General features: G+C 38.9%; 1 protein-coding gene across 3 annotated transcripts in view; it reads left to right on the top strand.

Annotated features, from left to right (window-relative positions):
* The window catches only part of KCNN2 (potassium calcium-activated channel subfamily N member 2), a 464,601-nt gene that overhangs the window by 435,889 nt on the left and 15,707 nt on the right, over positions 1 to 13,005 (top strand). For all 3 annotated transcript variants that reach the window (XM_078451764.2, XM_078451773.1, XM_078451779.1), the window contains one exon: positions 4,786 to 4,896. In XM_078451764.2, coding sequence (XP_078307890.1) covers positions 4,786 to 4,896 — 111 coding nt within the window. The remainder of the gene's footprint in view (positions 1 to 4,785; positions 4,897 to 13,005) is intronic.

Below are 13,005 nucleotides of genomic sequence, written 5' to 3'. Positions count from 1 at the left end.
AAGGGACAGGCCAATGATCTGTTTAGTTTTTCCATCGTAACATAAACGAAATGGGAGAAAAGTAACCAGGATACACTTTCTGACTCTGGTGAAAGGAATATGACTCATCTTGTTAAAGACATACAGGGATCTTCATTTCAGAGAGTAACATATGTTCATCCCAACTGTTTCCACATCCATTGTGATGACGACAACTTTGGAGAAAATGTTGTAAAAGCATGTTTACTCTCATTTGTATTCATTTGATGAAACAGAACGCTCCTGGAAATAGATACTGAGTGGACAGCAGCGTCACACCGTGACTTAAATGACTTAAATGACATTCATGTTGACAGGGATTTACCTCGGACCTAGAAAGCTTTCGGAGGTGAACCAGCAATTTTGCATATCTCCACATTTATTTTATTTTTGTAAAGTTACTGTTTTGAAACCCAATTCTATACACATGGCATCCTCGTCTGGTTTATTCAGGACCTGGGGACATAGAAGTGTATGGCTTCCCTAATTAAAATGAAAGTAGAGGAGGGGCACATGGGTGGCTCAGTTGGTTAAGCGTCCAACTCTTTATTTCAGCCCAGGTCATGTCTCATGGTTTGTGAGTTCAGGGCCCTCATCATTGAAAAGCCTGCTTAGGATTCTCTCTGTCCTCTCTCTCTATGCCCCTCCCTCAATCATGCTCTTTGTCTCTCTCTTAAAATAAATAAACTAAAAATAAATAAAGGAGTGACTGTATATGAACAGAAAGAGGTTTCTTAAGTGGCTCTTGAGGTACCATCAAAGGGTACAGCTAGGATAATGGAGTGACATACACAGGTAATAGTTGCAGTAATTCCCAAATTGTCACACTCCCTTGCTTTTGCAGTTTGCAACAGCGATACTCATTTTCGTGCACAAGACTTTGGGGGATCTAGAGAACACTCAGTAAGGAATGGGCCAGTAGCAGGAAAAAAAGAGAGCCCAAGAATAAACACAAATAAAAATCGACTTTCAAAGGCTCTTGATACCAGTGATTTTCCACTCCTGTTAGGATGTTGATTTCTTTCCAGAAGGATCTCAGCAGTGGCCACCTGCCAGGGGAAAACAATACTCAACTTTGAGTGCCAACTGCCGCTCTCAGATATCTAACAGTGGAAGCCCCTCAGATTTTTACATTTTCTGCTTATTCAGAAAGCATCCCTGCTCTTGAATCTCTTGTAACTCACTGACTGACAAGCACCTGGGAACAGCCTGCAGGTGATCCTGTATTTCTCGAGCAAGTGTTGCCCTCCAGTGGGTAGGTATAGACAGCCATCTTGAGTGGCCACAGATTCCATCCACTGATTGTGATTAGCCCCTTATCAGTACACCAAAACTGTGTACATTTTGTGGCAAACATTTGAAAGTGAACAGAATAGATGGGTATGCTTCCAAAGGCCATTTTTTTTTTAATTTCAAGTATAGTTGATATACAATATAAGTTTCAGTGTATAATGCAGTGACCTGACATTTCTATACATTAGAAAATGATCCCCGTAGGTCTAGCTACCCTCTGTCACCATATAAAGTTACCACAATATTATTTACTATATTCCCTGGAATGTATTTTCTATCCCTATGATTTATTTTATAATTGCAAGTTTGTTTTCTATATTTATTAGTCTCTTTCTGTGATGTCCGTTTTTTTTTTAAACTCCACATACAAGAAAAACCATATACTACATGTCTTTCTCCGACTTCTTTCACTTAGCATAAAACCTTCTAGTTCCATTCATGTTGTTTCCAATGGCAAGATCACATTCTTTATGGCTGAGTAATATTCCATTGTGTACACATACACAACATTTTTATCAGTTCATCTATTGATAGACACTTAGGTTGTTTCTGTGCCTTGGCTATCTTAAATAATACTGCAATAAACATAGGGATGCATATATCTTTCCAAATTATGGTTTTCATTTCCTTCAGGTAAACACCCAGAAGTGGAATTACTGGATCATATGGCAGTTCTATTTTGAACATTTTTTGAGGAACTGCCATGGTGTTTTCCTCAGTGGCTGTACCAGTTTGCATTCCCACCAACAGTGCATGACGAGGGGTCCTTTTTCTCCACATCTTTGCCAACACTTGTTATTTCCTTTTGGTATCAGCCATTATGACAGGTGTGAGGTGGTATGGATTGGATTTGTATTTCCCTCATGATTAGTGACGTTGAACATCTTTTCATGTGTCTATTGGCCATCTGGATGTCTTCCTAGGAGAAATGTCTGTTTGGGTTCTCTGCCCATTTTTGATCAAGTTATTTGATTTTTCTGGCTATTGAGTGAGTTGTAGGAGTTCTTTATATATTTTGGATATTAACCCCTTATCTGAATACCTATCATTTGCAGATATCTTCTCTGTTAGGTAGGTGTGTTGCCTTTTTGTTTTGTTGATGATTTCCTTCACTGTGCAAAAGCTTTTTAGTTTGATATTGTCCTTTTATTTTTTGCTTTTGTTGCCCATGCCTGAAGAAACAAATCTAAAATTTACTCCTCAGCGTGATGGCCAAGAGTTTACTGCCTATGTTTTCTCCTAGGGCTTTTATGGTTTCAGGTCTAACAGGTAGATCTTTAATTCATTTGCAGTTTATTTCTGTGTATGGTATAAGAAAGTGATCCAGTTTTCCCAACACCATTTATTGAAAAGACTTTCTGTCTTTTCCCCAGTTTTTTATTCTTGTCCCCTTTGATGTAAATTGACCATATAAGCATGGGCTTATTTCTGGGTTGTCTATCCCGTTCCATTGATGTATGTGTCTGTTTTTGTGCTAGTACCGTACTGTTTTGATAACCATAGCTTTCTAGTGTAGATTGAGATCAGGGAGCATGCTACCCCCAGCTGTGTTCTCTGTGGTTCTGTACAAATTTGGGGCTCATTTGTTCTAGTTCTGTGACAAATACCATTGGAATTTTAATAGGGATTGCAATAAATCTGTAGATTGTTAATTCTTCCCATTCATGAGCCTGTTATATCTTTCCATGGATTCGTGTCCTTTTCAGTTTCTTTCATCAGTGTCTTACAGTTTTCAGAGTACAGGTTGCTCGCCTCCTTAAATTTGTTCCCAACTGTGGGTCCTTTCTAAAAAATAAAATTAGGAGCAAATTAGGCATATAATTTTCTGACTTGCTTATTTAAATATTACGTTGTCTTTAAGCATCGCAGAAATAAAATTTTAATACAGCCATAACATATTACGGACACGGGCATGCTAGGAGCAACTACCGCTCCTCAATATTAGATCCTGAAGATGAAGACTACCTTATGTGGAAGATGCAGAGTTACTTTCATAATGAGTGATTTTCAGACCTATTTGTCATAAGGAAAGCCACGTTACCTTATGGGAACTTGAGACTCTCCTGGCTAACTAGCCAGTGAGCACGTTACCATTTTTGCGAACATAAAGGCGATGCTATTAAAAACTAGTTCAGGGGTGACTCAGTCGGTTAGGCATCTGACGCTTGATCTCAACTCAGTTCATGATCTCACGGTGAGATGGAACCCCATATCGGGCTCTGCGCTGGCAGTGCGGAGCCTGCTTGAGATTCTCTCTCCCACTCAAAATAAATAAATGCACTTAAAAAAACTAGTTTAAGAGGATTCAAGTCTGTTGAAAGATCCACAATTGTAACATCATGCTGTTGGGTGTCCCTCTTCACTGGGCTCCTGCGTGGACCCTGCCTTCATTGCTCTGTGTCCACTGAGACAGGTGGGCAATATCTGCTGCCCTGTGGCCCTCTCAGGGGAGTGATTCCTTCTGGAGGGCTGGACTTCCCTTTCACAGTCCTGTCAGGAGCTCTTCAGGCTGTGACAGCTCCTCAGTAGCTCCCCCTTCTCTCCTGGTAAGTCAGTTGTGCCCAGGACCCATGAGGTGGCAGCAACAGCATGACTTTGCCTAGACCGCCTCCGGCCCCCCACCCCCCAAGAGGTGCCCCAGCCCTGCCTCCTGGCCCTGTATGTAATCACTGCTCTTACAACCAAGAAGTCCTCACACCTCGTGCCCGTGATCATGGAGCAGGAAACTCTAATCCCTGGGGTACCACACAGTGTCTCACATCTCTTCCCAAGAGACCTGCACAGGGGCCTATCATTCAAAACACAGCGCTGCTGATCTTTTGCAAAACAAAGGTAACCCATGCCTTTCTTAGTATTGGTAAGCATCTGAACAGGATGACTATGCCTTATCTTCAACACTTTCTATGTCTCCATTGTCCAGGTTCAAATCACAGAGATCCTCCCATGATCTTGAAGTTGTGCATACACCAAGATAATGCAGCTCTCTCTTTTCATTCCTGGTACATCACAATCAATTGGGTGGAAGACCTCTGGTCTTATCTTGAGAGAAGATTATGCAGTGTTATTTTTTTAGAGAATAATTGTTATTTCTACTTCATGCATTTATGCTAATTTACTCATCTATTACTTGTTCCTGTTATATTTCCGGACAGACTTGCTCTGTTTTTTAACAAATGTCTGCAATTTCAGCAAGTTGCCCCTTTACCATTTATTTCTTAGTATTAAAATATGTTTGATTCACATATTATGCTTGAGATCTTAAAATACGTGAACTAAGGTTTTGAATCCCAATCTCCGGGCATGCTACTTGTGTTTGTTGACCATGTATTTTTGGTCATAATTATTAAAGCCACTGAATGTTACTTTTTTTTTTTTAATCTCCAGCTTCTTATGTACTTGGTGAAAAACATTTTTTACTGTGGCTGAGACCAAAAATCATAACTCGTTGGGGTTCTCTTCTCTTCTGATTTTCAGGGTGCTGGTTGCACAGCCCTGGTGGTAGCTGTCGTGGCAAGGAAGCTAGAACTTACCAAAGCAGAAAAACACGTGCACAATTTCATGATGGATACTCAGCTGACTAAAAGGGTGAGTTATCACCCCATGGATCTTCAGAGGGAAGATTTTCGTGTGTTTTCCATTGCAGGGGTGGGCAATCGATTTCTGTTTTGACCTCTCAAGCTGAAACAACCTGGTTTAACGTTAAGGCCTTCTTGGAATCTGTTCCATTTTTTTTCCCCCACATTTTGAGAATAGGCCAGTCCTAACTTTACGTCAGCTAGGAAATAATTGGACAACCTTGGTATTTACTCAAGGATAAACCTAGACCTCGTCAGTATAAACAAAGAGGCACACTTAACATTTCAGTTTGCAGGATACAAGAAGGGAGTGATATTAGATTGAATAGGAAGGGGCAGGCTGTCAATGTTATCTAGAAATTTAGAGTGTCATCTAGAGTGATGTAACAATGTTTTACTGAGCTTCTGTGAGCCAGTCTCTGGTCTAAAGACTGGGTGTGCAGGGACAATAAGAAACCACCAGTGACTTGTAGGACTCCAAGGTAGGAGCAGAGACAGGCCCTTTCTGTGATTTAAAGGCTGTGCAAGAGATGAAGGGCAGCAGAGCCCACTGGGAAAATATGGCAGACAACGGGAATCACGGTGTTGACACTCTCTCTGTACGAGGCTTGGCTCCCAGTATGTCACCTGTGTAAACTGGTGTCATACGCAGACAATTTTCTGAGAGAGGCACTAGCATTCTGCCCATTTTACAAATGTGGAAGCCAAGACACAGAGAGGTTAGGTAGCTTGCTCAATGTCACTATATCCAAGAGGAAAAATCTTCTTCTCCCACTCCCGCCAAATGTTTAGCCTCTCTTCCTAGTCACTTGAGAGACCAAAATACAAGGTCAGAAATAAAGCTAAAAATCCTTTTTTAGCAGCGTCATGTTGCTAACATAATTCAACGGAGAATCCAATCGGGCTGTCATCCAAATAACAAAACACATTGTCATTTGGTAACTTTACCCATAAAAGAATCCATGGCTGGTTCAAGGAGAGTTCCAATTTTCAGTGGTTTTACGCACTTAAAAAAAATTTTTTTTTAATGTTTATTTATTTTTGAGATGGGGGAAGGGGCAGAGAGAAAGGGAGACACAGAATCTGAAGCAGGCTCCAGGTTCTGAGTTGTCAACACAGGGCCTGATGTGGGACTCGAACCCACGAGCAGCAAGATCGTGACCTGAGCTGAGGTCGGACGCTCAACTGACTGAGCCACCCAGGCACCCCTGTTTTTACTCACTTTTGATTTTGGTTGCATACATAAAAGTAATCATGGTTCAGTTGGTAAATACTTCCTAATAGCTCTGTCATTTCAATGTGCCTATATATAAGGACAGTATTTACAAAATGTAAGCATGGATTCCAGTTGCCTTGCTATTTTCTAAGTCTTACCACCAGACACCATTGTGAGACTTTATTGCATTTGGAAGGTCCACATATAGTCTAGGTGATCTCAGCCACTTGATTGCAGATATCATGCTTTTGGCCTGGAGGTGCCCCTTTAGAATGTCTTCTACTCTGCACAGCTTTCTCTCAACTCTGGAATTCGCTCTCCAAACTCATGAACATTGGCGAATGTTACAGAAAAGCACAAGGAGAGCCATAAATTCAGAGCTATTAGTCCACATATAATCCAAAATCGTAACAGATGTTTTGTGGATTTTGGATGCATTTCATACTGTACGGTTCGTATTGAGAGTCAAAAGAACTTTACTTTATCAAAAGAACTCTTCCCAAAAAGTCCCCTGTGTAATCCAAACAATTTTATCATGAAGATCATACCTTATAAATTTCATAAGAATTAACTGAATGCCACACTGAGGTAGAAAATTCCATTAAAACATCATATAGCCCATACATCTGCATGTAAATCTTTTCAGCAACAACACCAAAAGCTGGGACAGGATCACAAATTAGAAGAACCAAGTTAGCACATTGAGGCAGATTTCCTTGCATTTCCTAAGCAGGTACTTAGTTTTATCTTAAGAAGGTAAGATGCCATTTCTTTAGATTTACTTTGGGACATCAATATTCCATATCCTACTTACTGAACAGACTATGATGTTAAAATCTGTGAGATTTGTACAGGTCTCCCAGGTTCAGTTGGGAGCCATTCCAGGTTGGTTTTATAATTTAATTAGTTTAGCTCAAGATCACTCAGCCTCAACACCACTGACCTTTGGGACTGGATAGTTCTCTGTTGTGCAGATGTCCTTGTGCATTGTTGACTGGTTAGCGGCATCCTTGGTAGATGCCAGTAGCATTTTCTCTAATTTGTGACAACCAAAAAAATGTCTCTAGACATGGCTGGGACAAAATTGCCCACAGTGAGAACTGCTGCTTTGGTTTGTTATTCCCCAAGGATTTGGAGCCTGGGACAGTCCTCATAGTGGATATTCTTCATATATACTGAATTTATCATAATCTTCCTGGGAATAAAATGTAATTATTTAACAAAATATATAGCATACCTATTAGAGTTGCAGTTCGCCTAATATTGTTGGAGTTCTGTGTTAACTGCTGAGCATATAGAACTGAAATACCAAACTCCAGGACTCAGGAAATTGTAAGCTTTTCTGGTACTCTTCCTTCAGCAAATCAGATATAAGAACTGTTTTTTTTTGTTTCCTGTACTTGGGGCAGAAAAATTGGCTTGTGTTCTTGCTTATGTTGCTTATGACCCCACTCCCCCACCCCCAAGCCCATTCTTGGCCCCTTTTGGAGGACTATGGATCTAGATGACTTCCATTCGTTTTTATGAATGGGACTCATTTCTCCAAGTGGATCATGTTTTCTGATCTTACAGCTCTTCTGTTACAAGTTCTTGTATACTTTAGCCTGACTCATTATCTATAGGGAATCTGTTTATAGAAAGCTTTTTCATAAGAAGTATTATTGTAAATTCAAAATTCACATTCTCCATGATGCTTTATTAATTCTCTTATTTTATTACGCCTCCTTAAAAATTTAGCTACTTTGCAGTATTACTTCGGACCAAGGCACTCCAAGAAGTCTTGCTGACAGCTTGATTTTTATAGGCAAAATGTCATTAAGTGCAGGTACAAATGTTAAAACGTCATTAGAACCAAACATCAATTTCTCATTTATGCTACCCATTTCATTATTATAGTCAATACAATATATGAAAATAATAGCCCTTTTATAGTCCTCTTCAACTTAATGAGTACCATTTACTTGGAACTTGATTCCATTTGGTTATTTATGGAATTTCTAAATGACCCTACTTTTAATTTTAAGTTTTTAAATAAAAATTCTAAAATACCAGAATAGTAGGGTCCTGAGCTCACCTCTTCCTATGGATATACCAAGGCTACAACTACAGATAATGCAACCGACTCTGAAAACGACCTGAACACTAACAGAACAGATCTTCCACAACTGAAGACTTAAAAGAAAAAGGTACATGGAGAAGCAGCGAAGATGGACCTGAGAACCAAATTGCCTGCATGGCGACCCACAGGATGGACGGAGGTCACAGGTACAGGGATCCTACCTAAGGCACAAAAGCAGCAAACATCACATAATGGGGCATCCCCTGTTACTGGGGACCTTCAACAGAAAGGTGAGTCCCCATATGTTCATAATTCAAAAGTTGACAGGGCTTACCTCTGAAAGACATGGGGGCCTACAGGCCTCTGAGACTCTGCTCTTAAAGGGCCAGTGCACTGTATCTCTCAGTCCCTCTCAATCCAAGACCCAGCACAGACAACAGACTGGAAAGCACCTAGATTATACATGAAGGAAATTTATTGAATAATTTTAGGGTATGTGCTGGAGAGGCAAGAATGGGTAGGAACTTGTCCAGGAATGGAAGTACTGGTGGATACAATTTTTTTTTTTTTTTTTTTTTTTTTTTTTTTTTGCTCTCCTGCAACCTGGGTTGGCAAGACTTTGTAGGAGCCAATTTTGGTACTCTCCATCCTCCTTGCTAGCACTGTTCACCCCACCACACCTGGCGAGCATTCCCCTGAACCAACTACTGCCCCAGGGAGGGGGACCAGCCTCACCTGCCAGTAGGCCCAGAGCAGTCCAGCCCAGGCACAACAGGAGGGCACATGCAACCCACACAGCAGACACCCCTGAAGTACCTGGTTCTGCTGACCATGGTGGACTGCACAAGTGGGCCCCACAGGATACCTGACTTCTAAGACCGGGAGACTTAGCTGATCTACCTAATAAATTGTAACAAACATGGAGAGTGAGACAAAATGAAGGCACAGAGGAATATGTTCCAAAAGAAAGAGGTCCAGGAAGCACAGAGAACCCCACACAAGATGAATCCAAAGACATCCATACTGCAGCACAAAATAATTAAAATGGCAAAAGTTAAACAGAGAATCTTAAAAGTAATGAGAGAAAAGCAACTAGTTATGTACAAGGGAAACTCCATAAAGCTATCAGCTGAGTTTTTAGCAGACTCTGCAGGTGAGAAGGGAGTGGCATGTGATCTATTAAAATTGCTGAAGGGAAAAAAAAAAACCTACAATCAAGAAAATTGTACACAGCTAGTTTATTATTCAGAATTGAAGGAGACATAAAGAGTTTCCCAAACAAAAGCTAAAGGAGTTCATTATCACTCAATCATCCTTAAAAGAAATGTTAAAGGGACTTCTTTAAGTGGGAAAGAAGGGTCTTAACAAAATTATGAAAGGAAAAAATTTCACTGGCAAAAGCATATATGAAGTAAAGGTAGTGCATCAGTCACTCACAAAGCTAGTATGAAGGGGAAAAGGCAGAAGTAGTAAAATCAGTTACATTATACAAAAATTAGTTAAGGGATACACAAAAGATGTAAAATATGATGTCATACACATAGGACATGAGTGGCAAATAGAAAGGTAGTGCTTTTAGAATGTCTGCGAACTTCAGCAACCCTCAACTTAATATAGACTGTTATACACATTGGATATTATATATGCACTTTGTTGTAACCACAGGCCAGACACCAGTAAGTAATAAGTTTACACAAAAGAAACAGAATCCTAACACAAAACTACAGGAAGTTATCAAACCAGGAGAGATCAAGAGAAGAAAGAAACAGAAAAACTACAGAAACAACCAGAAAACAACAAAATGGCAATAAGTACATACCTGTCAACAATTACTTCAAATGAAAGTGGACTACATGCTCCAGTCAAAAGATACAAGGTGACTAAATAGATAGGAAAATAGGACCCATCTCTGTGCTGCCTACAAGAGACTCACTTCAGACACAGGGACACATACAAACTGAGAGTGAAGGAATAGAAAAAGATATTCTACGCCAATGGAAGGTGAAAAAAATCTGGAGTAGCAATACTTCTCTCAGGCAAAATAGACTTTAAACCAAGATTGTAACCAGAGACCAAGAAAGGTGCTACATAATGATAAAGGGATCAGGCCAACAGTCAGGATATAACAATTGTAAATATCTATATACCCAACCTAAATACATAAGCAAATATTAACAGACAAAAAAAGAAAAATTGACTGTAATACAATAATAGTAGGAGACTTTAACACTTCACTTACATCAATGGATAGATCATTCCAAACAGAATCAACCAGGAAACAGTGGCTTTGAACACACATTAGACCAGATGGACTTAACAGGTATATTCAGAACATTCTATCCCAAAACAGCAAGAATACATGTTCTTCTCAAGTGTGTATGGAACGTTCTCCAGGAAAGATCACATATTAGGCCACAAAACAAGTCTCAATAAATTTAAGAAGATTGAAATCATATCAAGCACCTTTTCCAGCCACAAGACTATGAAACTAGAAATCAGTTACAAGAAAAAAGCTGGAAAAAATACATGGAGGCTATACAACATGCTGCTAAATAACCAGTGGATCTATGAAGAAATCAAAGGGGAAATTAAAAAAAAAATACCTTTAGACAAATGACAATGGAAATACAACAGTCCAAAGCATTAGGGATGCAGCAAAAGCATTTCTTAGAGGGCAATTCATAACAATACAGGTCTACTTCAAGAAACAAGAAAAATAATAAATACATAATTGAAACTTACATTTAAATAAACTAGAAAAAAGAATAAATTATGCCCAAAGTTAGTAGAGGGAAAGAAATAATAAAAATCAGAGCCAAAATAAATAGAGACTAAAAAAGAATAGAAAGGATCAATGAAACTAAGAGCTGACTCACTGAAAAGGTAAAGAAAATTGATAAGCTTTTAGCCAGAGTCTTCATGAAAATAAAAAAGAGCAAGGACTCAAGTATATAAAATCAGAAATGAAAGAGGAGAAATAATTAACACCACAGAAATGAAAAGGATTATGAGAGACTACTACAAAAAATTATATGCCAACAAATTGGACAATCTAGAAGAAATGGATAAATTCTTAGAAACATACCGTCTTCCAAGACTGAATCAGAAAGTAGAAAATCTGAACACACCAATTCCTAGTAATAAAACTCATCCCATACCAAACCCATGCCAACTACTACTAATAATAAACTGCCAACAAATGTCCAAGACCAAATGGCTTCACAGGTGAATTCTACCAAACATTTAAAGAAGAGCTAACACTTCTCCTTCTCACACTATCCCAAAAAGTTAGAAGATGAAAGAATGCTTCCACATTCATTCTACGAGGCCATCACTACCCTGATTCCAAAACTAAAGACACTACAAAAAATAGAAAACTACAGACCAATATTCCTGATGAACATAGATATAAAAATCCTCAGCAAAATATGAGCAAACCACATTCAACAATACATTAAAAGGATCATCCACCAACAAAATAAAAAGGCAATCTACTTACTGAATGGGAGAATACATTTGCAAATGATAGATATATCAATACCGGGTTAATATTCAAGATATTTAAAGAACTCCTACAACTCAACATCAAAAAGAACAAATAACCCAATTAAAAAATGGATAGAGAGGGGTGTCTGGGTGGCTCAGTCAGTTAAGCATCCGACTCTTAATTTTGGCTTAGGTCATGATCTCACAGTTTGTGAGTTCAAGTCCCACATTGGCCTCTGCACTGATAGTGCAGAGTCTGCTTGGGAATCTCTCCCCCACCCTGCCCCCCCCCTTACTCATGCACATGCACTCTCTCTGCTCTCTCTCTCTCTCAAAATAAATAAGCATTTTTAAAAAAATGGATCGAGAACCTGAACAGAAATTTTCCAAAGAAGACATACAGATAACCAACAGGCACTTGAAAAGATGCTCAACATTCTGCATCATTAGGGAAATCCAAATCAAAACAGTATCAGAAAGACAATATATAACAAGTGTTGGCAAAGATGTGGAGAAAAGGGAACCCTTGTGCACTGTTGGTGGGAATGTAAACTGGTGCAGCCACTATGAAAAACAATATAGTCATTCCTAAAAAAAAAAAAAATTAAAAATAGAAATACTATACAACCCAGCTCTGGGTATTGAAGAGTAAAACACTAATTAGAAAGGGTATATAAACCCCTATATTTATTGCATTATTTAAAATAGTTAAGATATGGAAGCAATGTAAGTTTCAATCAATGGATGAATGGATAAAGAAGATGCAATACAGATATACACAATGGAATATTACTCAACCATAAAAAGAGTGAAATGTTGCCGTTTGCAACGATATGGATGAAGCCAGAGAGTATAATGCTAAGTGAAATAAGTCAGACAAATACATATTCCATATGATTTCACTCATATGTGGAAGTTAAGAAACAAATGAATAAACAAAGTAAAAAAAAAAGAAAAAAAGACACAGACTAAAAAAACCAAGCTTTTAAATACCCAGAACCAACTGATGGTTGCCAGAGAGGTGTGGGGTATGGGATGGGCAAAACAGTTGAAGGGGATTAAGACATACCAACTTCCAGTTATAAAATAAACAAGTCACAGGGAGGAACAGTACAGCATCAGGAGTAGATTCCGTATTCTTGGAACAACTTTGTACAGTGATGTAAAGATGTAACTGTACTTAGGCTGAGCATGTTGTAACAGGTAGAACTGTCAAGTCACTATGTTGTACACATGCAACTAACGTCATGTTGTATGTCAACTACAATTTCAAAAGAGTTCTAAAATCTGAATGATCATTCACGAATGATTCTGGGACATAAGAGAGAATAGAGTAAACAAGCACCTAAACACCATAC

Source organism: Panthera onca, chromosome A1 (genome assembly GCF_046562875.1).
Source record: "Panthera onca isolate mPanOnc1 chromosome A1, mPanOnc1 haplotype 2, whole genome shotgun sequence".
NCBI lineage: Eukaryota > Metazoa > Chordata > Mammalia > Carnivora > Felidae > Panthera > Panthera onca.
The sequence above is the reverse complement of the archived record's forward strand: the minus strand, read 5'-3'. Positions and strand labels throughout refer to the sequence as shown.